The 27,580-nt window shown below is 43.5% G+C and overlaps 1 protein-coding gene across 1 annotated transcript in view; it reads right to left on the reverse strand.

Moving 5' to 3' along the window:
* Positions 1-9,386: 9,386 nt before the first annotated feature.
* The window catches only part of espn (espin), a 50,862-nt gene continuing 32,668 nt past the window's right edge, over positions 9,387-27,580 (reverse strand). The window contains exons 9-14 of the mRNA XM_076275981.1: positions 26,944-27,169; positions 24,803-24,871; positions 21,530-21,675; positions 19,709-20,059; positions 12,334-12,413; positions 9,387-11,198 (exon numbers count right to left, since the gene is read on the reverse strand). Coding sequence (XP_076132096.1) covers positions 11,051-11,198; positions 12,334-12,413; positions 19,709-20,059; positions 21,530-21,675; positions 24,803-24,871; positions 26,944-27,169 — 1,020 coding nt within the window. The 3' untranslated portion in view covers positions 9,387-11,050. The remainder of the gene's footprint in view (positions 11,199-12,333; positions 12,414-19,708; positions 20,060-21,529; positions 21,676-24,802; positions 24,872-26,943; positions 27,170-27,580) is intronic.

Here is a 27,580-nt window from a genome sequence, read left to right on the forward strand (position 1 = left end):
GTCCTGTCTGTTTTTGTTTATTATGTCTATAGGCTAAAGTCAAATTATGATCTGTATGTTTTCAATGCTAAACAGGAAATTTTCATGCTGTCACCACTCCAGAACCAAATTCCTACCTCTTTATTCTCTATATTCTTCTCAGCCCCTACCCTTTACATCTCATTCGCACACCACATTACATACCTATTCCTCCACCCCCCTTCCCCCTCTCCTATCTAACTGACACCTGCACACACTCTCACACACACAATACCCATCTTATCAAACATTTTCATAACTGTACAATCACAACATGGTACCACTTACATTCCTGACCTGGAACATCCGTGGGATTGGATCTCAGGCAAAGAGGCTCAAAATCTTAAATCATTTGGATAGTTTAAAAGCTGACAATTGTGTCCTAAAAGAAACTCATCTCTCCGAATCAGACTACACCCGCATCAAATCAGGACAATTCAATCACATTTTCTCATCTCATTACAATACAAAACAAAGGGGAGTTTGCATTCTGATTAACAAAAGAATCTCATTCATCCATAACGCCACCATCACAGACCCAGAAGGACGTTTTGTCATCATTAACATCTCAATTCACAATACCCCTGTAACAATTGTTAATGTTTATGGCCCTAATACAGACAACCCAGCTTTCTTTCAGAACCTCTTCACCTCCATCTCAACTCTATATCTGGCTGTCCCATCATAATCGCAGGCGACTTCAATACAGTGTTAGACCCCACAATCAGGGATGGATTACTGCACGGGCCTTCCGGGCCCAAACTTAGGGGCCCAAGGTGTCAGGGGGCCTTGAAGGCCAAGCCTTTGCATGGAATCATTGCCTCAATATCAACACATCAGGATGTAGGCTATGAATCTGATTGAATTTAGTATTGGCCATCCCCAAAATGCTAGCCTGACGAGCCAGACCCACATTAAAATGTAGGGTCTGGGCACTCACCGTTCGCAGTGCTCAGTCCGAGGGGCGGGATAATCAATTGTCTTTCAAATTCCCTCTGCACGCAATAGGACAGCACTGAGTCCCATGTGTTTTCCTACCAGCGGAGCTAGTTGGCTAGTTCAAACTTTTGCCATCTCAAAACAAGCTTAACTCGTGTCACACTGTTGGCCAACAGCAATATCCATCTTCTTTGTTTTCAAGTAGCAGGGAATTTAAGCCAAACCGTTGCAACTCTGCCATCAATCATTATGTTATGCCCCCCTAACGACTCTATAGACGATTTGATTGGCCTGATAGAAGTTTAATTTTTCGAGCTCACAAGCCAACGGAGAGTTGCTAGACTAGCCCTGGAAGCAAATGTAATTTGCTGCCGCTAGGGTGTGTCTAGATTTCTAAGCTACCAAAATGCACAAGAATACAGGAAATCACATCAAACAAATGAAAAAAATTCTGGGAGAGGACCCCCAAACCCCCCTTCCACATATGCGACAATTAGTGGGCAGCCCTTAATACATGTGGGCCCAGGGGCCCGAAAGTTCATAATCCGTCCATGCCCACAATTGACAGATCTGATCACTCTAAAAGCAAACAAATCTGGCAATCCTCAAAAACAATAAAACAGTTCATGAGCGATTCTGGCCTTGGCGATTGATGGCGGCTTCAGCACCCAGACTCCAAATGCTACTCTTTTTTCTCTCCGGTCCACCACTCCTATTCCCGTATTGATTATTTTCTAACCAGCAACTCTATAATGAAAAATATCTCTGATTCAACAATTCATCCCATAGTCATTAGCGATCATGCCCCAGTTACAATTATATGGAACATAACTAACCAACAGCGACCAATTAGCAAATGGCGTTTTAATACATCCCTCTTACAAGACCCACATTTCATCAGTTTTGTTGGGAGAGAGTGGGCATTCTTTCTAGAAATGAATGACTCCCCTGAATCATCTCCTTCCCTTCTGTGGGAAACAGGAAAAGCAGTACTCAGAGGAAGAATCATCTCATATTCAGTATACAAAAAAGAAGGAAAAAGAACAGGAAGTAGAACTCAACAATAAAATTAAACAGTTAGAAGAAACCAATGCAAGCAACCCAACTGAAGAAACACAGGCAAAACTTAGGAAACATAAATTCAAACTCAATGAAATACTCAATAAACACACTCAATTTATGATTCACCATCTAAGGCAGGAAAACTTCCACCATAGCAATAAATCAGGTAAGTACTTACTTAGCAAATCAAATCCAACGTAAGAAAGAAAAATCAACAATCCCGGTCATAAAGAACTCAGCAGGGAAGCTAACCAGCTCACCTGAAGAAATAAATCATGTTTTTTACCAGTTTTACAATAAACTATATTCTTCAGAAATAAACCCCAACCAGGAATTCATAGACTCTTTCCTAAACAGCATCAAATTACCACAACTCAATGAGACCGAAATAAAAAACCTGGAATCACCTATAACTCAACAAGAACTGTTTGATGCCCTGAAACAGATGCCCGATAATAAAGCACCAGGTCCGGATGGCTTCCCTGCTGAGTTCTACAAACAATTTTGGACCATCTTAGCTCCACTTTTCACCAGAATGATTAATGAATCAAAACAGAAAGGACGTCTTCCAACTAGTTCCACCACAGCCTCAATTTCACTGCTCCTCAACCCCAATAAGGACCCAACTTTGCCATCCAGCTACCGGCCAATCTCTCTCCTCAATGTGGACAATAAGATAATCGCAAAAATGCTAGCACACAGATTAGCAGAGGTCACCCCATCCATTATCCACCCAGACCAAACAGGCTTCATTAAAGGCAGAATTTCATCCACCAACACCCGCAGACTGTTTAATATAATGTGTCACTCCACACATTTTCAAGATAATACCATCATAGCAACTCTGGACGCAGAAAAAGCATTTGATATTGGTTGCTCTTGGGTGCTACTTGTTGGTGCCCCCCCCAATCCCAATCCTCCCCCACCTTTCTTATGCAGCCCTTGCCACTTAATCTACTAAACCCCTCTTCTACTGCACTTTTTACCCGCCCTCCATAAATGCACAAATAGGCTGACACCAGACATAATTTCACTGCATTTCTTACTTCCAGTAACTATATGCATGTGACAATAAACTTCATTGTATCCTTGTATCCTTGATAGGGTGAACTGGAATTTCCTGTTTTCCACTTTAGGGAGGTTTGGCTTCGGGGAGTCGTTCATTAACTGGATTAAACTTCTATACACCTCTCCTTCAGCCACAGTAATCACCAATGGACTAAATCACAAAGTTTCACTTTTCACCGGGGAACTAGACAAGGGTGCCCACTCTCCCCCTCCCTATTTACAATCTTCATTGAACCCCTAGCAGCTGCCATCCGTCAGAACCCCCTCATCAAGGGTGTCCAGACTCCATATATGCACCATAAAATCAGCCATTATGCCGACGACATTCTTCTCTTTCTTCAAGACCCCACAACATCAGTAAAAGAAACCATCAAACTCATTGACACATTCTCTAAAATGTCTGAATACTCAATCAATTGGAATAAATCTGCAATTCTCCCATTACATCCCAACAGCTGGGATGTGACAGCCAACTCTTCACCTATCTCACTCTGCACTAACTATATCACTTACTTAGGGATAAACGTCTCCCCCAGGCTGTCAGACTTATTTAGCCTAAATTATTCCCCTCTACTCACTTCAATAGATGATGACCTTCAACGCTGGAAGAACCTTCCATTATCCATCATGGGCAGAATCTCAGTAATCAAAATGACAATACTGCCCAAAATAAACTATTTACTCTCTATGATTCCAACCCAGCCCACCCCACTCTGGTTTAAGTCTCTCGATTCATTAATCACTAAATTCTACTGGAAAGATAAGATCCCAAGGATCAAACTCACCACTCTCCAAAAACCAAAAGCACTGGGAGGACTAGAGGCCCCACACTTCCAGCACTATGCCCTGGCCAACAGCTCCACTTCATCCACAAATGGCTACACCCCACCCCCTCAGACAACACCTGGTTAGACCTAGAACAAACAATCTGTAAAGAAGTTAAAATCTCAGATCTCCCTTTCTGCAGTCAGTCAATCAAAAAACATCCATCCTTCAAAGCCCCAACAATTTCATCTACTCTGACAGCCTGGTGGAGATTCTACCACATCACTGATTCACCTATAGCACCATCAATTCGCACCCCGATTTGGAATAACCCAGATTTCACCGTCAATAAAAAACCACTTAACTTTCACACATGGATGGGAAAGGGCATCACTCACCTTTAACAAATTCTTCAAGACAATAATCTGGCCTTATTTTCCTGTTTGGTCTAGAAGCACGGCATCGAGAGTATAAACACTTCTTACAATACCTGCAAATTAAATCATCTATCCTAGGAAAAATGAACATCCAGACAGCTAACCTCGACATTCCCCCACCAATCTCAGAGCTGCTTAATATTCCCTCTCCCAAATTTACAAAATGTCTCGTTCAGAAAAAACAATTGGCCTGCCATATCACAAATGGGAATCAGACTTATCAGTTACTCCCGGTGCCGACTTCTGGACCAAAATGTGCAAAAACATCTACCTCATGACAAAGAATAGTAATCTACAACTAATACAATACAAGGTTCTTCACAGATTTCACTTCACTGCACATAAATTGGCTAAAATGGGGTTTGGTTCGGATCTATGCTCTCACTGCACCAGGGGTGAAAGTAAGCCGGTGTTGTGTGCCTTCTGGTTTCTCCACCTACTGGTTTCCTTGCGCGTGCATGCGCTGCAGCAGTTGTCAGACATTTACAAACAAGTTGTTTTTAGGCGGTTTGAAGTCGCTTTTCATATACGCCATGAGCGCTCGACTACATTACAGCCACTCGGACAAAAGACGTAAAAAAATATATGTTTTGAAAACTAGCATTAAACTGGATTCGATACCGCAAAAGCAATACATGCACGACTCTCTCCAGCCTGATTCCCTACTCCTTGAGCCAACTAATACCTGGCTGTTACGCGATACAATTAACTATTGTAGGCTACCATCAATTAATAACGTAGGCAACACCCAGGTAACATGTTGTCCAGGCTATCTGAAACAAGTGGTTGCCCTTCATCTAAAACAACTGGTTACCTTAGGCTGCTACGGCCGTCAGTGCACTGTATGCTACTCTTTGTGGTTGATCAAATAAAAATAAAATATGTATTTGGTGATGACGTTATTGTAGGTCTAGTAGTAGTAGTAGTAGTCTAGTAGACCTAAATTCTTAGAAATTAAATGGTACGACAGAAGAAACGATCTACATTTTAGTGCACCAGACCGCGATGTCTTCAAGGGTTGAATGAAGGGAGTTTGCAAAAATTAGCGTATTTTTCAAGTCAATAAACATTCTTACGAATGTCTTTGTCAGGGAACTTTTGACTTTTCAAAACCATAGGCCTGATAGTCGCTCAGACAAGGAGTTATAAGATAAAGGCAATACCATTTGTGTCACCTAATGCAAGACAAAATGTTGCTTGTGTGGTTAATTAATAGGTGATTGATGACGGTTTTCAGCGAATTGGAGTGGCTCAAAGAGATAATGCGCTGATTAGGTCGGTCTGGTTCATAGGTGTGCGTATTTATTGCAGGTTCGAATCCATTTTAATGCTATAAAGGGCAAAATTATAGCCTTTATTTTACATGTATTTTGTACGAGTGATTGTAGTGTAATGATCATGGGATAGATATGAAATGCGACTTCAAATCCGCCGAAAACAACTTGTTTGCGAATGTTTGACAACTCCTGCAGCTGTGGTGAGCAACGCGAGCACGCGCAAGGAAACCAGTAGGTGGGAAAAACCAGAAGGCACACAACACCGGTACTGGCCGGTACGGAGTACCACTAAAATATTTGGAGAGGGTACGCCGTACCGGAAAGAAAACTATACTGTCTCTGAAAAATATTGCACTTTCAGCATGACAACACAACTGCTAACGTCAAATTACCAGAAGCAACACGTTTCCCCCAAAATATATTTCATATACATCGTTCTGAACTAAATTGTGTCTAAACCTCCCGTTCAGCTGGACAGACAACGAGCAAGCTATAGCGCGCGTACAGTAGCCTAATTGCGCCAACGTGCACTGGTATCCAAAGTGTTTTAGCAGACGGACGTTTCTTGGAAAGTCTCCGAAATAAATAAAAAAACATACAGGCTAAAGAAAAATATGTTGATGTTTCAATAGCCTATTCTGGTTTTATGTGTGCAGTGTTTCGGTGGAGAGACAAGAGACAGACAGCGCGTGTACGGTTTAACCAGATCTTGCGCAGCAATAATGAAAGTGTTTTAACGGACAGAAGTATTGTAGCGACCGGCTGTCAATCAGGGAGTGCCCGCGCTATGCATAACCCCGGGCACGCTCATGGTTGGCAGCCTGGCGAGAGGGGGGCGGGACCCCCGGAGAATATAGGCTACTGTTCGAGAAAGTTCTGCCTCTTTCGGTTCTGGGCCTGACACGGCCCGCTGTGTTATATGCTGCATTGTGTGCTTTGTGACAATAAACCAGTTCATGATAGTGAAACGCTACAGTATGTTGCAGTCTCCCAAATAAAAAGGCATGACTCAAAGAAACGTGTTTCATGATATACAGTAGCCTATATAAAAAAAACGATTGGAAGTGGGAGCGAGCAGAGTAACTAGGCTAAATAAATAAATAAATGTTGAAATTAAGTGTTTGCAATTTATTCATAATCAAAAACAGATACAGGTGGGTTAAAGATATCTAGTGATACTAGAGTGATAAGAAGTCCTAGTGAATGCTTGATAAGTAGACTATAATACAGTAAATAAACAAACAAATAAATAATAAATAATTAGGCTAAGTGAAATTTTCGGCACATTATAACTATATCATAGTACCACCAAGAAATAAAAACTACTTTCACCCCTGCACTGCACACAAAATAACCCAGACACATACATTCATGCGGTTTGGCATTGCACTCCAATCAACCACTTCTGGGTGAGTGTCACAAAATCTCTCTCTTCCATCTTTGGCTGTCACATCCCAGCATCCCCTTCCTTATGCATACTTGGTGATACATCCACAGTCAATTTAAGCAACTCCTGCAATAAAACACTGCTGGTAGCGCTGACTATTGCCAAGAAAACAATCCTCATGAAGAAAACCTATCATCTACAAACTTAATCAATACTCAGGATACAACCTCTCCTTGGTACCCCTTTATCACCTACTTACAGTCCTGACCCTCTTTGCCTGAGATCCATCTCCACACCATCATAACACACTTCATCAACAGATACACATATCATCGAACACTGGGCAGGGGATGGTAGCTGGAACTATTGTTATTATTATTAATATTATTATTATTATAAATAGCATCCCCTTCTTCCCCTCCCCCTGCTATTTACATTTTCTGATAAACTTTACTAATTTCACTCTTTCTCTCTGCCTCTCTCATCGTTATTCTGCCGGGGCCCCATTGGATGGCTTGGGAGACTTGGTCCTGGCGGGTCGCTGTGTGGATTTGCCATTGGTTGGGTCCTGTGGGTTATCTATTGGCCCTGGGCCCCAGTTGTGCACCCTCCTCATACGCTCATGCACACGCCTTGTCCTGGAAGCATACAGCACTCTTTACTCTCTTTTAATTGCACTACATGTTAGGTGACATTCATCAAACATAAACAAAAACTACAAAACAGGCTAGGGTAAGAGTGGAGTGCAGGTAGATGCCTCATCAGGTGTCTATCTGCATGCCTCACTTATTTTAATGCACACATTACAGAGGAGGCATACATCTTACACAGGGTAAGTGTGGTGTGCATGGGGAAATCCTGACAGATATTCACCATGCATGCCCACTTCTTTTAATGCTGCACACTAGATAGAGCCCTCAACCTAGCCATTCACATACATAATTAGTTCAAGAGTGGCGTGTTGGGTGGAGGTCTGGGGGGGAGGTGTGGTTGGTCGTGGTAGTGGGGGATGTGTGCATATGCTGGGGGCCTGGGGGGATGTTTGGCACGCAGGTCCTTCCCTCTGTCAGCTCGTCGCAGTATAACTGCGGGGGCTAGGTGGATCTGTGGCCATTAATGGGTGCCCAGGTTGGCAATCAGTTATTCTTATTATTACACTTATCTTAACAGAATAATTACAACTCCTCTCCTCTAAAACCCTCCCTCTCTGTGTTCCAGCTTCTCTCCTCCTGGCCCAACAGCAAGCCAGCCTTACACATATGCACACACACACACACACATACATCCTCACACACTCACTGTGTTTGTGTAATGTACATCTGTTTGTCTTATGTAGTATTCTTGTGCATGTCGTAGTGTTGCATTTTCTGTAATGTCAATGGTGTTTGCAATAAAAAAAATAAATAAATAAATAAAAAACAGCAAATGACAGTAGCCTAAAAAATATATGATTTAGTTAGTAAATCCCATTAGTGTCAAGTTTAAAGGTGCAGTCAGCGATTGTACGCGTTTTCAAGCCCATAAAATTTTTTTGTCATGTTCAGCAAACATCTCCTAGCTGCCCATCCTGTGAGTAGGCCTGTAGGCAGCGTAGGCTCCGAAAACTGACAACAAAGTGGGGGAAGCCTGCCCCCCAAACAAACAACAACAAGTATAAGTATAAGTATAAGTATATATACTTTTTTGATCCCGTGAGGGAAATTTGGTCTCTGCATTTAACCCAATCGGTGAATTAGTGAAACACAAACAGCACACAGTGAACACACAGTGAGGTGAAGCACACACTAATCCCGGCGCAGTGAGCTGCCTGCTACAACGGCGGCGCTCAGGGTGCAGTGAGGGGTTAGGTGCCTTACTTCAGCCGCGGTCCACTGGTCGGGGCTCGAACCGGAAACCCTCCGGTTACAAGTCCAGAGTGGGCCATGGCTGCCCCTGGTTATACAATATACCCTGTGTGGAGTTTCTCTGGGAATACTGAAGGGAGGGGTGAGCTACCTCTCTGGTGTGTTTTGTTTGGTCCTTGGTTAAAATATGGGAGCGTACCTATGTTCCCCGGGTCCTATGTTCCCTGCTTTGTATGGGACCGGGGAACATAGGACCCTTTTTTAAAAACCTAACCATAACCATAATCCTAACCCTAACCCCGAGCGGGGAACATAGGACCCGGGGAACATAGGGATGACCCCTAAAATACAATGTATGTTTTGGGCAAAAGCATCAGTTGAGAAATTGAAATCTAAACATAAACAAACGCAAAGCCATGTGAAATCGCTGACTGCACCTTGACATACCAGTCAACATGACCACTATATATTAATATTACTATTCATGAAAATATCCAGATACAATGATTTGATTTAAAAATTTTATTTGAATTACTTCTGACAGTCTGTAGAGGAAGTTTTATGTTAATAAACAGATATCCTATGCAAGCAAGGCTGAGAATAGGAAACTGATGCAATGTTGATACACACTTACAGTAAAGGACTGTGGAAGTTCAGCTCTCACTATGTACAGCAGTAATGTAGAAAAATCTTCTAATGGCAATGACATTTACATCTTTTGAATTTTCAACATCAATATGGCATCCAATGAAGTTAATTGAATGTTCCCAAGTGATAACTCAATGAGGACCATGCATCACTATTATATTTATATATCATATATAATTTAGGTGTTTTTACAATCAAAAAATGTACAATTAAAATGACAAGTTTATCTATAGCACATTTTATGACAAAGGACAGAGACCATATATACACACATTCAAAAAGACACATCCGGCACTTTTCTGAGGTCTACTGTGCTGAACAGGATCTAATGACAGTGCACAATCTAACGTCCATCTGAAAAAAAGTGGGTGTGTTAAGAAAGCCATGTTACAGATATATGATGTTGATGACCTAGAGATATTACCACTGATTTGGTCCCATAGTCTGAGAATAAGGAAACCAAGGCATGGATTTAAATATAAGAAAAGGAGCAACAGAGACACCATTTTGTATTTAAACTCAGAATGCTTGTGCCTGTGGCTTGCCTGATGGTAACGCTGGGAAACATTTGATAAAGTGTCCCCGTAAGTGTGTCAACATTTATTTTAAGGACTTTTAGCCATCACAAAACACCTTTCACTATAACACAGGTCTTTTAGCAGTGTGCAACGGGCCAGAGAAGAGATAGGTTGAAATTTGCCCAAACTCAATCCAAACTCCTCTCGCATACGTGGATGAATCTTCCAAGTGTGTTTGGATTAAGCTTCAGTTTAGTGCTCGATCCATTTTGGCAGTTTTTTCTGGCCTAAGCCAAAAGGTGAACTTTGAGATAAATAACATGTGCCTGCATAAAACATAACTATTTTTTATGTCTTGTTAAATATTGTTAAAGTCATGATCAATCTTGATAACATAAAGTTTGTGCATTCTCAAATTATTACATCTTTCTGAACCTCCCAATATTAAATATGTATCAACATATTCCTAATTGAAGCAGTGCCACATATTATGCTGTAGGGTTGATTAAACTTATAGTTGAGGAGACACATTAGTTATGTTAAATTTATACATGTTTGCCATAAAATAAGCATTGGACAGATGAAGTTAGAATTCGGACTCAGTAGTTCTGTACATTTGCTGAAATGCATAGGTTTGTAAAATTATACGTGTTAAGAACTGTACAGTAGCTGCACAATAATAGGAAACAAAGCATGTAGGTAAACCAGTCTGTGTGTGACATGGTTTGACCCTAAATTACACATGAAACATATGCAGCTAAGAGCTTATATTGACAAGGACCTGATCCTCGTCTCAGTACCTACTGGTTTACCATGTGTTATTCCAAATGAAACTAAGCTATGCTTGTGCAGCAGTCCTGCATGGTCAAAGAGTATTCTATAATGTGCGTCGGAGCACAAAAACAATGTCATTGTGGGCATTGGTTCATGCTACAAGCAAGCCGGGTTGAGACCCAATCTGGTTTGTTCTGGTCCATCAGGTAACAGATGAGAACTGTGGTCTGCAGGTAGTGACTGAAGGGCCATGGGGATTTGAAAAGAATGAGGTGGGGTGTGTTTGTGTGTGTGTGTGTGGGGGGGGGGGGCTCTACTCTTTTACAATGTCTCCTTTCTTCAGAATGATCTGCCGTTGCCATGGCGCCAGTTTTGTTTCATCATATCCTAAGGTTCGTAGTTTCTCTAGCTCCTGCTTCTCCTCCGACTCCTTCATGTTCTTTGCACGTTCCTCCTCTTTTCTGCAAGTGTATAAGGGGAGAGGAGAGGAGAGGAATTAATCTTTTGTTGTTTAAAATTGTTTGCTAATCTTATTACTCCAAACAAACTTGGTATGAGATGTATTTTATTTATATTATTATATAAGACAAAATTTGAAAGATACAATTGAACTTCCTGAAGCTGCAACACTGGAATTCCCATTTCTAAGTAAAACATTTTACCACTAGGTGGCAACATTACCACAGGACAGACATTAGTGCAATAGACAGCCTTGCCCCTGTCAGTAAAGATTTTTCCATAACTTGTGATAGTCTGCATAAATGCTAAATGTGGCCATTGAGCATGTAATAAGGAATTTCACAATATTTTAAGTACACTTTTTCACAATCTAAACTTTGTCGTTTGAAAGTCCCGACCAAGTTTTTTTTTTCACTCTTATGACATAAAGCTGTCCACTGCATGTTGGACTGATAATTCAAATATAATAAATATACATCATTGTAAGAAAGATTAAATGATTTTAATTTCTTACCTCTTCTGTTCTCTGTCCAACCAATTGGGTACAAGCATAAAAAATAGAATAAGTATACATGTAAGAGTCACATTACTACTGCTACGGAACCCATGTAAACAGGAAATCATACAACACAATCATGCATCATTTCCAAATGGATCCAATGGATCCAAATGTGTTCAAGCACTTTGAGATACTTCCAAACTAATGACAACTACTACTTTTCTACAACTACAACAAATACTTCTTAACAACTTCAACAAGAAAGGTATCTCAAAAAGTTGCTTGAGTTAATACTCAATTAAAAGCACCTCTTCTCAAATCATGTATTCACTGAACAATTATCTCTGCATCATGCCTTGGGGGAGGCTTTTCCTGCATTTCATTGCAGCATATAAAGTGACTTTCCAACTGTTTCACATATGGGGACCATTTCACAAAAATCAGACAGAAACAAGGCAGGCAGAAGAAAAGGAGAGAAACACATTATACATAAATATATATAACACATAACACATAAATTCTGACAAACACAGAGACAAGGAGGCATCAGGAAGAGAGGAGTCGCCGCGGAAACAGAGGGTTGTGACCCCGGAAGTGGACAGAGGCAGGACACAGCTGGAGGTCAGCGTCTCACTCACTTCTCGTCATCCAGTTTCTTCTTCATGATGTCTCTCCTCCAGGCAGGCATGGAGGCTAGCTTGGCAGCCTCCTCGTCAACCTGGGAACCACAGAGGGAACGAGGGGCTTTAGTCCAACACGCCAACACACCCAGATAGATTAAACACACTATTTTCTCTCAGGGCACCAAAAACAAACCCAGGGGAAAGGAGTAAATATATAAAGTTCACCTTCTGCTGTAGTACTTCATCTGGAACAGTGTGTCTTCAAACTGTCCAATACATGTCATGTGTGCTATTTGTGTCTTTCACTTTCACATGCATCTACTTCAAAAGAACTCAGATACAATGAACTCTCCCTAAATGTATTTCTGTTTAAAATAGCTCTTTACATATCACACAAACATGTCTTAAGGCACATGCACAATCTGTTTTCCTCTTCTGAGTGTGGCTAAATATCTCTAGGGAGAGAAATTAAAAAATGAAATACACAATGCCAGATCAGAGTGGTAATTGATGTACTATGTCCATTATACATATCCTCTATATCTTTCAAAATACCTACAGAAGTTAGAGCTAGAGTTAGAGTCTCAGAGCCTCACTAATGGCCTCTTACCAAACAGTCAAGCTACTTGGACTGAATGATAAACTACCACCAAGAGTCCAAAAAGAAGAATAAATACAAATACATATACATACACAGTACATAGCCTACATATAAGCAAATATAATTGCACACATTTAAGCACTCTCACACACATAATTATACATATGTATACACACACACACACACACACACACACACACACACACACACACACACACACACACACACGGTAATCAGAGTGCTAGTGAGAGGGCAGCCATCTTGGCTATCTCATTTTCTCAACCCTACAGATAGGTTACCCAAACCCAACTCTCATCAGCCCTTTTCACTGCTTAAGCTCGAAGTACCCAAGTAAGGTATCTTCATTATTAATAATTAATCATTCCCAGCAGGATTATAGCAACATAAAAAAGAAACATGTGACACCTGGTTGGCTGATACCAAAGAAAAGTTTACAGCTAGTTAAAATGACAAGAACTAGGTGGAAATACGTAGTCACTAGTGTAGTTGACTCATGCTAACATTAACTTCAGCATGAATTGGGCTAGTCACTGTTATATGCACTGGGATTATGTGTGCTTACCTAGCTGATAAGCTGCTTTGAAAAAGCACGAGTGCTGTTTTATCACCATTACGTTTCTGATCTGTTTTGTATGGGTCCTGCATACACACCAACAGTTCTTTACTATTTACCTTGCAGTATCCAGTCCACAATGTAATCTAATGCAGTGTTTCTCAAAGTGTGGTCCGGGGACCACTGGTGGTCCGCAAGCTATCCCAAGTGGTCCGCGAGCAGACGTGGTAAAATATAATATAGATGAGTTGTTTGCAATATTGAACCAATTTGTATGTTAATCCAAACAGTTCTGTAACCTGTCCATGTAGCCTAAGATATGCCAGTTTAAATCATATGAATCCTCTGATACAATAAGAAAATTGCAAAGATAATAAGCAAGGTGGTTCAGTGAGTAGGCCTATTGTGTAGGCTAATACTGTATATTGTTGAAGTAGGTCCGTGCGTTTCTTTTTTATTGGTTAAGTGGTCCTTCCTCAAAAGGTTTGAGAAACACTGATCTAATGCACTCATGACCATGTCAACACACGCAGCATACTATTCTCCCCACCTTATCAACCATTTCTCTAGTCCCCATTCACACCACATGCATATTTGTGGCTTATAATCCAAGAATGCTCAATTCTAATTCTGTGTAGCACTCTAAGGACAAGGAACAGTGTCCTCGCTACAGGGTCCACCAGTCTCCCATAGACTTCTTCAGCTGCGTTCCATATATAGCCCTCTATAGACTATAGTTACCTGTGTCACACCATCCGCCACCGAGTGACTGGCTGAAAGAAGATCAGAGGTCATCTGCTGATGTAACCCCATTACCTCAGCACTAAGCCACAGCAGCAGGGGGCTCTAAGAGGGATTCTGTGTCTGACGAGCCCATACGTAAATGTGTAGTGTGGGAAGATGGAAACGACCACGTGTTGTGTCGGTACCGAACATCCGTCCCCAAGTAGTATGATACACAGACCTGCATAGTACGCTGTGTTAGCCATTATTCTGTACATTACTGCCATATGTTGCACATAATATGGACTATGTACAATATATTATAGTTATGTAGTAAATGATAGCATTTTAATTATGTGGTACTTTTGAGAATTATCAAGCCAAACATATTTGAGTTTTTAAGTTTTATTATCTTGCTTTGGAACTGAAAAACTGTTTATAGAAACATTGCACACAAAAGCCGTTTTATTTAAAAATATTTACACAACGTTAAACCCTAGTCCAACCAAACGTAAAAGTGAGAATAAAATCATTTTGTGCTGAGATCCGCACTGATCTACATTCTAAAGGGTTCAAATGTGATCTCCAGAACAGATGCACTATTTCCTGGAAAATTAATCAGTACTCAAAACAGCTCAAATTGAGGTGCTTCCTTTAAAAATACATGACGCTGAAATACAGTACATAATCTCATCAACATGAACACACTCAAACCCTTTATCTCCATCAATCACACAATCAATCAATCAAAGTTTTACAAACTCTTGAACAAATGTCCGCCTTGTAGCCTGCTGCCTGCATACCTCAGCCATGGCATCATTGTGCCGTGATATAACTCTAAAGTACACTTGACACAATGTTGTAAAGGCATATATGCCATCCGGTCCATGAGACTTAGGTTAAAGATACCTCAAAACAAATTGGTTTTAGGAGTAATTACTAGTGTATTTGATGATGGCATCGCTCAAGGAATAGCATAATACTTGTTTTCTTTATATAATATATTTTTGTAACGTATTGTGATTTTTTTAAGGTAATATCTCAGGGTATAATTTTTCATTCACGTTCGTGCCTAATGAACAATGACAATAAAACACCTGTTGCTCTTTAATGAAGGCAAGTACTTCCTTTTGCTCACCCCAGGGTTAATTTACTCAAAATGATCAGTATCGAAATATTATATGTGATCAAAGTTACCATCAAACCAGATCTGAGAAGCAGCTTTTCTGAGGAAGTATCCAATTAGCATTGTTTAATACTCTAAAGTTTAGAACTGTATAGTTGTTATACTTACTACTAACTATACCTCATAATTGATGAACATGCATCATATATGTAGCCCGCTGTTCAAACACTTCCTCCACCTGGCTAAAATAAAGAACTTCTATTATAGTAGCCCTTCTTGGTCATACTGTTCATCTGATCACCCGATCATTCGATCTGTGTTTAAGGCACTCGCCAGAACAGACACTGACCCCCTTCTTGAACCGACTTCAAGGGGCAGCCTAGATAACATGAGCCACCCGTAACAGTAGCTTTTTCCCTCTCCCTCAGTTTTTTTGTTTTTGAAGCTAGATATCAAAGAGTTCTGCCTCTTTCTCCTTCCAAAAGGCAAAGCTGCGATCAATGTATCTGATGATCTCCTCATTACTAAACTCTTTTAGCTCATAGATGAGCTGGATGGAGTCTTCGTTAGGCTCTTCAAGAGGCGTTTGTACAGGTTCACCTGTAGCTTTCTCCACCATAACCTGCACCTGTGTTGTGTTATCCGACGCCTTGCTGTCCGGCACAGGTTCAGAGTCCTTCATGGGTTTCTGCACAGTGCTCTGAGAGTCTGGAGGAGGGGGGAGGGGCGGATGTGGTGGGTTTGGACTGTCATGCTTTGGGGCGTCTTTCACTGAGGCCACTTCATCGCTTTGCACAACTTCCTGGGGTGGCGCAGGGGGAGGTTCAGGTGTGGGAGTTTGCTCCTGCCACTCTTTCAGTAACTCAGGTGGAAGGACAATCTCCGAGCCACTCAGCAACCCTCCGCCATCAGGGGAATCTCCAAAATGCTTTACTTTGATGTCCTCAAAGCTGTCGGACCAACTCCGCCGCCCTCGCTCAATGTTCTCCATGACATCACGGTGGAACCATCGGATCTGCTCCCAGCTGTGACTGCCAAGCCGGTCGAACATCTCGTAGCACAGCAGGTGCCGGAACTTCCTCTCGCTGCGAGACATGTTCATCTCCAGCAGCTGGAAGTAGCCAAGCATAAAAAGGTCGAGGGTCAGGCTGTCGTAGTCGACGGGCGCCCCGTTGATGAAGGGGAGGAAGTGCTCGGGCCAGTAGATCATCTGCGCTCGGCTGAGCCTGCGGATCTGGCGCGTGGGCACCTGGCTCATGATGGTTCTCCAGTGGCCCAGGAGGTTGCCCACCACCTGCCTCTGCTTCATAAAGTACAGCAGCTTATCATCCTCACTCTGCAGGCTCCCTTCCATCTCTGGCAGGTTGCGGTCGTAGCGCTGGTACTCTTGCCCCACTCCAAGATGGTTGGACCTGTACTTAGGCCTGTAGGATTCTGATATGGTGTATTTCCTCCAGTGCTCCAAAAAGAGGAAGACAATGCGTTCTTTGCGCATTTCAATACACTCTTGCACATAGCTCAGGTCTGTTTGCACCTCTAGGCTCCGTGTTGACTGATCCGAGTTCAGTACTGGGTCTCCTGAGGTATGGATGCCATTTACATGTTGCGTGTCCCCCTGGGTTGTGCCACTTGAATTTGTATATGTGGGAGGCACGTAGGTTGGTATGATGAGAGGTTCATCTACGAAACGAGGGTTTGCCTCCAAATCTGATGCAGGAGGACAATTGATGCTGCTCGACTGCATCTCGGCTGGAGAGAGCGTCAGTTCATCCTCAAGGATGGGCTCTGCATGGAAACTGGACTCACTGACCACAGGTAGCGACATTTTGCGCCTGTACACTCTGTTCCTGTTGTCGTCCTCGTACTTGGACTGGCTCTGCACCTCGTAGTTGGCTTTCAGATTCTTCACAGACACACCACACTGCCTGATCTCCTTCTCCACCTCCTCACGAGTGGAGAAGGACTGTGACCGTCCGATGTTTCCGGAGGCCGCCGCCGACCCGCCCTGCCCTGCTTTGATCAAGCTCTTTGCGTCCTTGTGCGTGTACCCAGGAGCGAACAGATCCAGAATGTCTATCTCCTTTCCTCCGAGGGTGGCCAGCAGGATAGCCATGCTCTTCAGCAAGGTGGAGATCTTGCTGCACCAGGCGGGCAGGTCCTCCGCCTGCCCGTGGACCTGCTTGGGGTTGACGGAGAAGTGCTCGCGGTTCAGCGCCGCGGACACTGGCAGCAGCTGGTGGAGCTCCTGCTCCAGCTGCTCCAGCTCTCGCTCCACCTCCGTCACCTTGTGCATGACTGTCAGGTTCTCAATCTGCCGCTCGATGCGGAGGAGGTCGGCCTCCGTCATCAGCTCCCCGAAGGGCCCCAGGATGGCGTTGTGGACGTAAGAGTAGTGCCAGTCTTGGTGTGGGTAGTATTCACTTGCAGCAAACTAGATCAGAGGGATCAAAAGGAGAAGAAGAGGGGTACAAAAAAAGAAGGAAGGAAGGGGAGATGGTTCCTCAAGGTTGCTGGTCCAGGCTCTCTGGTGCATGGTCAACTTGTCTTCACCCCAAACATGCTTACATGGATTTAGTGGTGCAATGGCACTGGCCTACTAGGGCCACGTTCACTGAAGTGACCTGAGGAGCAACAACTGAGAATAAATTTGAATAATTATTGCCTTCTTGTGCAAATAGGTGTTTATTAAAAGCAGAGAGGTTTGGGTCACCACTAAAGTATAGCTAGGTTTGATTTATTCATTTTTTGGTGCTGCTTTTTGATTGATGATGATTGAAATGGTGAGAGTTATAAAAGCTGCTTTCTTAATTAGAGTGAGCAGTTGTAACCCTGCAGTGAGCAAATGAAGGCATTTGGGGGGGTTGGTGGGGGGGTGCATGGACCAATATGGCAGCCTGTGTTCCAGAAACACTGCACACATTAAGTGACTAAGTGACTTAGGCCCTCACATCACACCACTGAATAACCATGTAACAACTTAGAACTCCAGTGCAACATCCCCTAGTCCTGGCCACATGAGTGTCTGCTCTCAATGACTGATCATCAAGTAACTCGTGTTTGGAACAGTATGAAGGTAACAAGGCCAGAGCTGGGATGGGCAGTGTTGTCTCAAAGCATTAATGTCACTCTCCAAATCCAGTCAAACCATATGAGCCAAATCACACCAAGCAGAACAGCAGACACAGCAAACATGCAAAAGGAGGAAAACGGAACTAGAGCCTCAAAACTCAGCCACCGCAAGACTGGTATCACATAGCAGCTTACACACAAAGTCCAAATGAGCCTGGCAATGTTTAGCACATTAATAAGCAGAGCAAACTAACCTGCCCCTTTAGGGAAAGCAAACTCTTCAGAGCTGCCTACCAGCGCTTCCAAGCACTGTGATGTGGTAATAATGACTCTATTAAAGATACATCAGCTACGAAACAATGCACTGAAGTTGGCCAATTAGGTCAGACTACATTGTAGAGTAAACAGTTGTGCTAAACATAAGCACAGACTGTACCAGTGCTACTAACGCCAGTAAACAAATACGACAAACAAACATCAGGCAACAAGGAAATGGAGGCTACCATACAGTACAGTAAAAGGCAATTTGAGTCTGCTGTCCTTTCTCTTGTGGGAAAGAACTTCTGACCTTCTGGTCAAACGATAGCCAAGGCCAGACTTTAACTTCAACAAGAGCACACAATATCCTTTACATCAACAGACATGACACCTGTGGTAGGCCACATGAGAACAGGAACGGGTGTAAACTTTAGCCCTGCCATTTTGAACATCTAAGACGGTGAAAGTCCACAAAGTCAGTGAGAGCCAATGAAAAGTTCACTAAGTAAAGGTCTATGAAATTCGAAATGACAAACATTGTACATGCAAAAAGAAACTCATAGCATCATGCAACCACACACACACACACACACACACACACACACACACACACAAACACACACACACACACACACACACACACACACACACACACACACACACTGCTACTCAGTTATCCTCCCTTTTCATTAGCTGTGGATTTGTTATGCTTTACATTACAGTTTGGATCAGAATGAAGCTTGACCTTTTGTCAATGGGAGGATATCTGTGACTTCTCACACACTGCAAAAGTGTAATCTTGCCATCTTAATTAGTGCCTGGCCACAACTGAGTCTTTTGAGTCATCTCCCAAATATGTAGTGATGTATATAGTGATTTGGTCAGAAATGGATGATATTTATCCTCATTAACCCCCACCCTCATAAAATGTTTTGTTGTTGTTGTGAGCTTGTAAAAATCTCGGTCAGGGCCACGCGCTGCTGGCGGGCAGACGTAGGGGCACACCTGGGCACAGCTGTCTCCGCTGGACTGGGCTTACCTTGCGCTTGTGCTCCTCCTCCTCCTGCATCTTGACCTGCAGCTTGCGCACCATCACCTGCCGCTTCCACTCGGGGATGGCGCGGCCCTGCTCGTCGTGGGTGGGCACCAGCGCCTCCACGTCCACCAAGCTGGTCTTGCGCTGCTGCCCCGAGCCCGCCGTGCCGTTGACCGTCGGCGGCAGCTGCTCGCAGCTGGGGGAGGACGTCAGGCCCTTGGCCACAGAGGACGAGCTGGAGGAGCTGGCATGGCTGGGGGTGGGAGTGGGAGAGTTGGAGGGGGGCGGGGACGGGGAGGAGGGCTTTGCTGATTGGGCGGCGCGGGTCTGAGGCGGCGATGTCGGGCTGTCAGGCTGGAACAGGATTGGACAGGAAAAAAGTGTCAGGTTGAGTGTCTAAATGCCACATGAATATCTGCACGGTCAAAGACTGATTAAGAGCTTGAAAGAAATGCAATGATGAGACACAAGAAGCAAAGTGAGACAAATGGAGGTTAACAGCCATCCAACAGTGAGTTTTACACCCAGTAAGAAAGCACAGAAAATGCATTAATAGAGTGACATGAATCTGTGAGAATCAAGAGAATCTGACTGTTCTTGATTAGTCATGATTAGAGAAATGGCAAGTTTAAAGTGACACTTGAGAAAGGGGGAAAAAAGTGTGAGTAGTGGCTAACGAACCTGATTAGTAATTTAATACGGCAAATGTCTTTTTGATTGGAATAACTGGATGCATACATTGTAACAAAAGAACAAATTACCCTCTCAGATAATCGTCTCTGGTTAATATACCGCTTCCCCTGTTAATTGAAATTGAAGATAAATTATCTTTAAAAATGTTACCTCTGAGTTATCAGTAACAGTAATGATGACAGTGAAACTTCCAGCTGGTGCACTGATGTCAAATTAATCACGCAACGCGACCCTTTTGTTGTGTGAGCTGCCCTGGTGATGGCTCACTGGGTTCATGTGCTCACGCTTACTGTAGGGACTGAGGGCCAACTCAGCTTCAAATTCTGTGATGAGTTAAGCTATACAATCTGTGCTGTGTTCACAGATCCTAATGTTTCTAAAAAGTCTAAATGATGGAGTGGAATGATGCAGCTCAGTCTCATCATCTTAGTAGGAAAACAGCCAAATATACCACTATAATATACCACTGTTTCCATGATAAATACTGAACTAAATGGATGGAGGAATGAAAGCCAGGGCCGAGACGAGCCTTATGGGGATTGGATCTGACTAGGCTCTCACACTGTCACATAGCTTTGTGGGATATACTGATGACTTCATGCTGACCTCTTATGTCAGTATCTAAGGAGGCAAACCTGGTTGGCATGACAAATAAACAGCAGTCATCTGGTCAGCTCTAAGCAAACCCATTCTGCTGAGGTCACTTTGTGCTGCCCAGCCTGTCCAACGTCATTCGGTGAGCTCCCAGCTCCGCGCTGTTCAAATACTGTTAGCAGCTACGCTAGGCTTATTTGCACAGACTTAAGCAATCCATTCATAACTCCATCAAATCCATCAGTTTCATCAGTGCACTCAATCTTCCCATTCTCTCTATTCAGCTATTCAGCTGAACAGTTCATGTTTGTGCATTAGCTCATTGTTCTGTCCATTCCTGCCTCATTTGGGATTTACCTCATCCACTTTAAACATACTAATTCACCCAAGTATTGAATGTGCATGTAAGTGTATATGTATTTACTGTGCGTGTGTGTGTTTGTGTGCTTGTGTGTGTGTGTGTGTGTGTGTGTGTGTGTGTGTGTGTGTGTGTGTGTGTGTGTGTGTGTGTGTGTGTGTGTGTGTAGCAGGACCTACATTGGGGCCTCCCGGGCCACTGTTGGAGAAGACAGTGGTGTATCCTTTGCTCTGGGGCGTTGGCTTCAGGCTCTTCCCCGCTTTAATTTCAGCCAACAGCTCTGTATTGTCACCAGTGGGGGACATCATGTTGAAGGATTTCGAACCTGAGACAAAAGATGGAGGGGAAAGTGAGCCCAAGAGCGCGCGAGAGAGAGGGAGAGAGAGAGAGAGAGAGAGAGGGAAAGAGAGGGAATGAAAGAGAGTGCCTGGCCCGCTGACTGACAGCACTGGACAGAAAGAAGCGCCGCGCGGTTAAATATTTCATCCGTCCGGCCGAGGGTGATGGGGGACAAGGACAGAGCACCAAACAAATGGCACAATAGTGCGCCTACACATACACAGCCACATCACACAGTTAATGACCGGTATCTGTTACCGGGGCACGAGAGGAGCAGCAGAATATATAATCCCTTCCAAAGTTAAACAGGAGGTGAAGTCCATAACGCGCCTCCACATATTATTTTCTGACACACACACACAATGCAAACTAATGGAAAGAGAGCAAAACTCAATACGTCAGTTGAATTTCAGTTGAATTTGAGGTGGCAGTGATGCGTAAGTCTGATGCCGATTAACCATTTTAAAAATATAATCGCCTTGGACTTTTCCAGAATAGGCTGTAATAAAGGACACTGCCACACGCTTGCAAATCATAATCTGCTTATGCATAACAGTGCTCTGAAATCTGGCTTTATTCAGTGTTAATTTATAATTCTCACAACAAAAGGCACTTGTTTCACTTGTTCAGCACACCATGAAACATAGAACACTGCTAAACTGTTCCTATGCACATACTGACATACACAAGTATCGCTTTACCTCAGACTTACTGCCTAAGAACTTTTAATACGTATTTCAACACCACAAACTCCCTCATCAAGGAAGGCAGAACACAATCTTGGAACCAAGAACCAAGCATAGCATGCCCATATTCCATAACATTTAACAATGAATAACTCAAATGAAACAGCACAAAGAGAATAAGCTGGACTAGACCCGCCAGTCATTAACAAATGCATATATCAATAGTAAAGTACGTCACACAGCTAGGCTACCTGAGGTCAGAAAACAGGTGCTATCAGAGACTGAACAAACACTTGACAGTACTACACACAGCATCTCTCTGCATCTCCTGCTTACATCACACTGAATGACTTTCATTTCAAACACAAAAGTTTAGATTTAGTTGAAAGCAGACAGATACATCACCTGTTGCTGTTACTGGATATCTCCTGTGTTTTTTTTTCCTTTTTCAAAAAAAGACACCCTTGCACACTCAACGCTCTATCGATGCATCATTCCTGCCTTCATACCTGAGGAGAGATCTTCTTAGCGTCAAGCAATGGCACCACACTGACTGCTTCACTGCCTGGCTGCCCTCTCTCACTCCCTCCCTCTCTGTCTCATTTCCTCTCTCCCTCTCTCCCTCTCTTCCCCTCTCCCTCTCTCCTCTCTCTCACCCAGTCCCCTGCATCTATGGGCTGAGCGGGTGAGAGTAACTCTTAAAGGCCCGGTGCAGTTAGGGGAACTCTAAAGGAATCAGTGGTAATTGACAGTGACAGAGAACGGCTGCCAAATTGGGAATGGATTTAAGTCCAGGCTTTCACCCCCCTCTCGGTTCTTTCTCTCTCTCTCTCTCTCTCTCACACACACACACAGGGGACAGTGCCACTGTTCGCCCTGGGATTAAGAAAGAGTTCACACACACACACACACACAAACATACTCGCACTCACACACAAATGCACACAAACACACACACATACGTACATACACACACACACACACATACGCACACAAAGTAAACAAGCAGTAAGCAATGTGGCCAAACACACCAACACAAAACACCAACCATCAAGAGAGTTGCCAGGCACACAAACTCCACGCAAACTTTTGCAGAGCCCGATGACACAACCAACATTTCTACTTCTATCAACATCTACAAACCATTTTGTGTTGGAACACACAGAAAGTTACTCTACAGGTTGGAGCCAATTTGGCTTCAAAGTATTTAGTGTGTAAATTAGGGCTTCAACTAATTTGATTGATTGGCTTCACTGTTGGTTAATCTGTTGATTATTTTCACGATTAGTTAATGGATAAAATGTCAGAAAATGGTGATAAACAGGTGTTCCTCTAAGCCCAAGATGTTTTGTCCACATGCCAAACCTATTTGTTTACTGTCATAAAGGAGTACGTAAAGCAGAAATATACAAGTTTAGGAAGCTGAAATCAACACATTTTGAGGCTGTTTCTTTTTAAAAAAATGACCAAAACCAATTAATCGATTACCAAAATAGTTGGCTATCAATTTGATAGTTGACAACTAACCAATTAATCGATTACTTGTTGCATCCCTAGAGGAAATCAACTCAATTATTTCAAAAACATGGATTATGGCCCTTGAATCATCGTCATCATCATCGTCTCCTATGGTTTATGTAATGTATATCAAGAATCTATATAATGTCCTCAATTGATCATCTTCCTACCACAACCTAGACCTCCCCTACCGTCAGGGTTCAGCTCCGAGGAGATGGTCATGGCCAGCCTTGGGTCTGCCCTGGTGGCCATCCTGGGTGAGTCGGAGCAGAGCGAGGCTGATGGGAACAGCGGCATGGTCCTCGGTGCAGATGTGCCTGTGCTGTGTTGTGCTGTGCTTTGGTGCGCAGCCGCGAGGCCGGCTTTAAGGTGTGTGGGCGTGAGCCGGAGAGTCCGGCCGTACCAGGTGGCTGGGAGGAGGAGCACCTCGGACAGGTGAACCTTGCCCAGCCGGGCAGGTCAATGGGTGGGGAGCCAAAAGGCTCACCGCTGAAACTACTTAGTTTACAATGCCATTCAAGGCTGGCCTTTCTAAATCTTCAGTTTTTCTTTTTCTCAGTCAACATTAACAAGAATGTCAACACTGACTTCACACAGGCCTTCTCCCAAAGAGAAGGACACTGCCGTCACCTATAGAGGCCATAGTGGTCTCTTTCATATTTTTCCATATTTTGTCTTTTTCCTTCCTCCTCATTCTAACTGCTGAGGATATAAAAAGAGAGTGCTGGGTGGTATGGAAAACTGGGGGACTCCGCCCACTCCCAGTACCATTCTGCCTTTTCCCTGTTCCCTATATGAACATGTATATGAGGATATGACACAGGAGTGATGGATGATTATGGGAAAGAGAGAGGGGACTCTCCCTGCCCAAGACACCCAGTGGAGGTAGGGGTGTGTATGGATACTCACTCTTCATCTGCCTGAAGGACTCCGGAGCAGGTGTGGAGGGGAGCAGGTGAGCAGAAGACACATCCCCTCCTTCAGGACAGGTGGAGGACAAGGACACATATAAAAACAAACAAGAGAAGAAAGGGAGAGACGAGAGAAGCAGAGGAGAGGAAGAGAGAGGGGGAGAGTGGAGATCAAAGAGGAGACAGGAGGACAGGAGGCGAGAAGAAAAGAGAGTGACAGTGAAGAGCACAGGGAGATAAAAAAAGAGTCAAAGTGGGGGTGGGGTGGGGGGGGCCCACATGATAAAATGAGAGAAGAGCAGAGGAGAGATAGTGGAAGAAAGGAAAACAGAAAAGGAGAAGGTGTATGTAACAGGAAATGAGAAAAGAAAAGCAATATAGAACAAATCAGAGAGAGGGAAAGGAAGAAAGAGAGAGATAGACAGACAGAGAGACAAAGAAAGACAGATAGACAGAGACAAGGAAAGAGAGATAGACAGACAGAAAGACAGAGAAAGAGAGAGATAGACAGACAGAGAAAGAGAGAGAAAGGGAGAGACGGAGGGCAAACAGAGGAGGAAGTGAAGAGGTGGAATGTAAACAGACAGACAGGTGTTCCAGTCAGAGGAAGAGAGCGTGAAGGGATTGACAGGTGGGTGAATAGGATAAAAGGGTTGTTCCGCACACACAAGGAAAGGACAGAGAGGAGAGAAGAGAAGAGAGCAGAGCAGAGCAGACAGAATGGAACAGCATGCCAGTTAGTGAATGACAGCACACACCCCCCATTCAAACAATGCACACGCTGAACAAGGCAAATAGGATGGGTCTGGACAAGACACAGTGAAATACTGTTCATACTGCACTAGAGAGCACACCGTATAATGGTGTGGTCGTTAGGCGGTTTTACAAACTAACCTCTAAATTAAAAAGGCCTCAAGGACACAGACACACACACACACACACACACACACACACACACACACACACACGTAAATGTTTTAGTAATCCACAAGACACTTTTGACTTCTGACTTAGTTCTGAAAATACATCATAAAATCCCTGTAAAATCCAACCTTGACAATGAAAGCAATGCAGGTTAATTTGTTTAAATAGCAATTCACATATTGAGACATGAATCAGCATCGTGTTCATCAGAGCTCCAATACTGTACTCAGTTGAACAGAAAGAAACCAGTTTGGTTTTGATACAAAGTTTTACAACCCTATTTACATAACCACAATGCCCAGAATATCTAATAATATAAGTTATTTTGCATGTTACGAATGAAGATGAGCTTTTCAAGGAAGTGGGCCAATTAGGCAAATGGCAGGCCGAACCCTAAACCTGCACAGGAGGTAATGGTAGCCCCCCGGGGTATAAATTTTGGACGAGGGCAGCCAGACTCAGCTCATGTTTACCCGTCCAGCCTGGCGCAGCGTTGCCACTTTACGTCAAAGATTCACACCGTCTGCGCGCACCCAGAGACTCAGCCGCAGAGCTGCAGCACTCCTCACACACTTAGCTGACACACACACACACACACACACACACACACACACACACACACACACACACACACACACACACACACACACAGTTGGCTGTCTCTCTAGCCCCATTGGATCAACAAGCATAGCAGGCTCTAAACCACTTCAGTTTTATGTCCATGTATAATGCAAAAAGAAAATCACAGTTGTATGTAAGTGTGTATATGACATATAGATCTTGATAAATTGGTCAGGCTTTTCGAAGGCTATGGCAGGTGTCTGTCAAAGGCACAGTGCCTTTAGCTGACTGTCAATTATTTGTCTACACATTATTGGGAAAGACACAAGTGAGAGCTGGCAGGTCCTTTTGCTTAGGTTGAACACACACACACACACACACACACACACACACACACACACACACACACACACACACACACACACACACACACACACACACACACACATAAACACACAGGTGCTGAGCAGGAGCATCTGAACTACCAAAGAACTGCCACATGTGCTGAATGTCACTTTATGGGAGAAAGAATAAACTGACAGGGCACAGCAGATACAAATGATCTGATACTGAAGGGAAGAATCAAGACAAACAGTGAGCCTGGAAACATACCGCACAATAAAAGTTAGAAAGGAAAAAGTTTGCATCACTCACTTCCGGAGGAGGAGGAGGAGCGGCGCTGGCCTGAAGAGGCGTAGCCTGTGGCCGAGTACTGCGGTGGAGTGGCCATCTCAGAGGGCAGGGGGGGAGGGGGTGGTGGAGGGGGGGTGGGGTTGCTAGGAGGCAGGGGGGGAGGAGGGGGAGGCTGGGGAAGTTCCTCCGCAGAACCGTTCTCCGGGCTCGGACTGTTCTCTGTTGGCTCCTCCAACAGCACGGAACCCTGTTTCACAATTTCACACAATATTTACATACAAATAATAAATATATTTTTTACAAATATCCTATAACTATACAGTGTTTTTTTTACAGGATTTTGTATCCTATATCATGTTTAAAAAACTCTTCCTCTAAACACACCCAGTGCTGGCGTTCTTTTGCTGGTGAGCTCTTCCTGTAACGTGGGCAGGTGACAAGTCTACAACTTTGCCTTTCAAATTCCAGCACTCTCTCCAGGCACGACTGCTCCTCTGTCCCAGACGCCCACTTTGAATGGAACAATCTCCCCACCCCCACCCGCGGATCTCTCCACCCCAGTAATAAGCCTTACCATGGCCCCAACTCTTCCCAAAACACACATGTTGACTAAGGGAAGTCTTTAACAGTCTCTCCAGGGATTAATGGATAATTGAAT

This window comes from Alosa pseudoharengus, unplaced genomic scaffold, assembly GCF_046254945.1.
Source record: "Alosa pseudoharengus isolate Yale_2024_CS ecotype anadromous, Long Island Sound unplaced genomic scaffold, YU_APseudo_1.1 YU_APseudo_1.1_scf_9, whole genome shotgun sequence".
NCBI classification, from domain to species: domain Eukaryota; kingdom Metazoa; phylum Chordata; class Actinopteri; order Clupeiformes; family Clupeidae; genus Alosa; species Alosa pseudoharengus.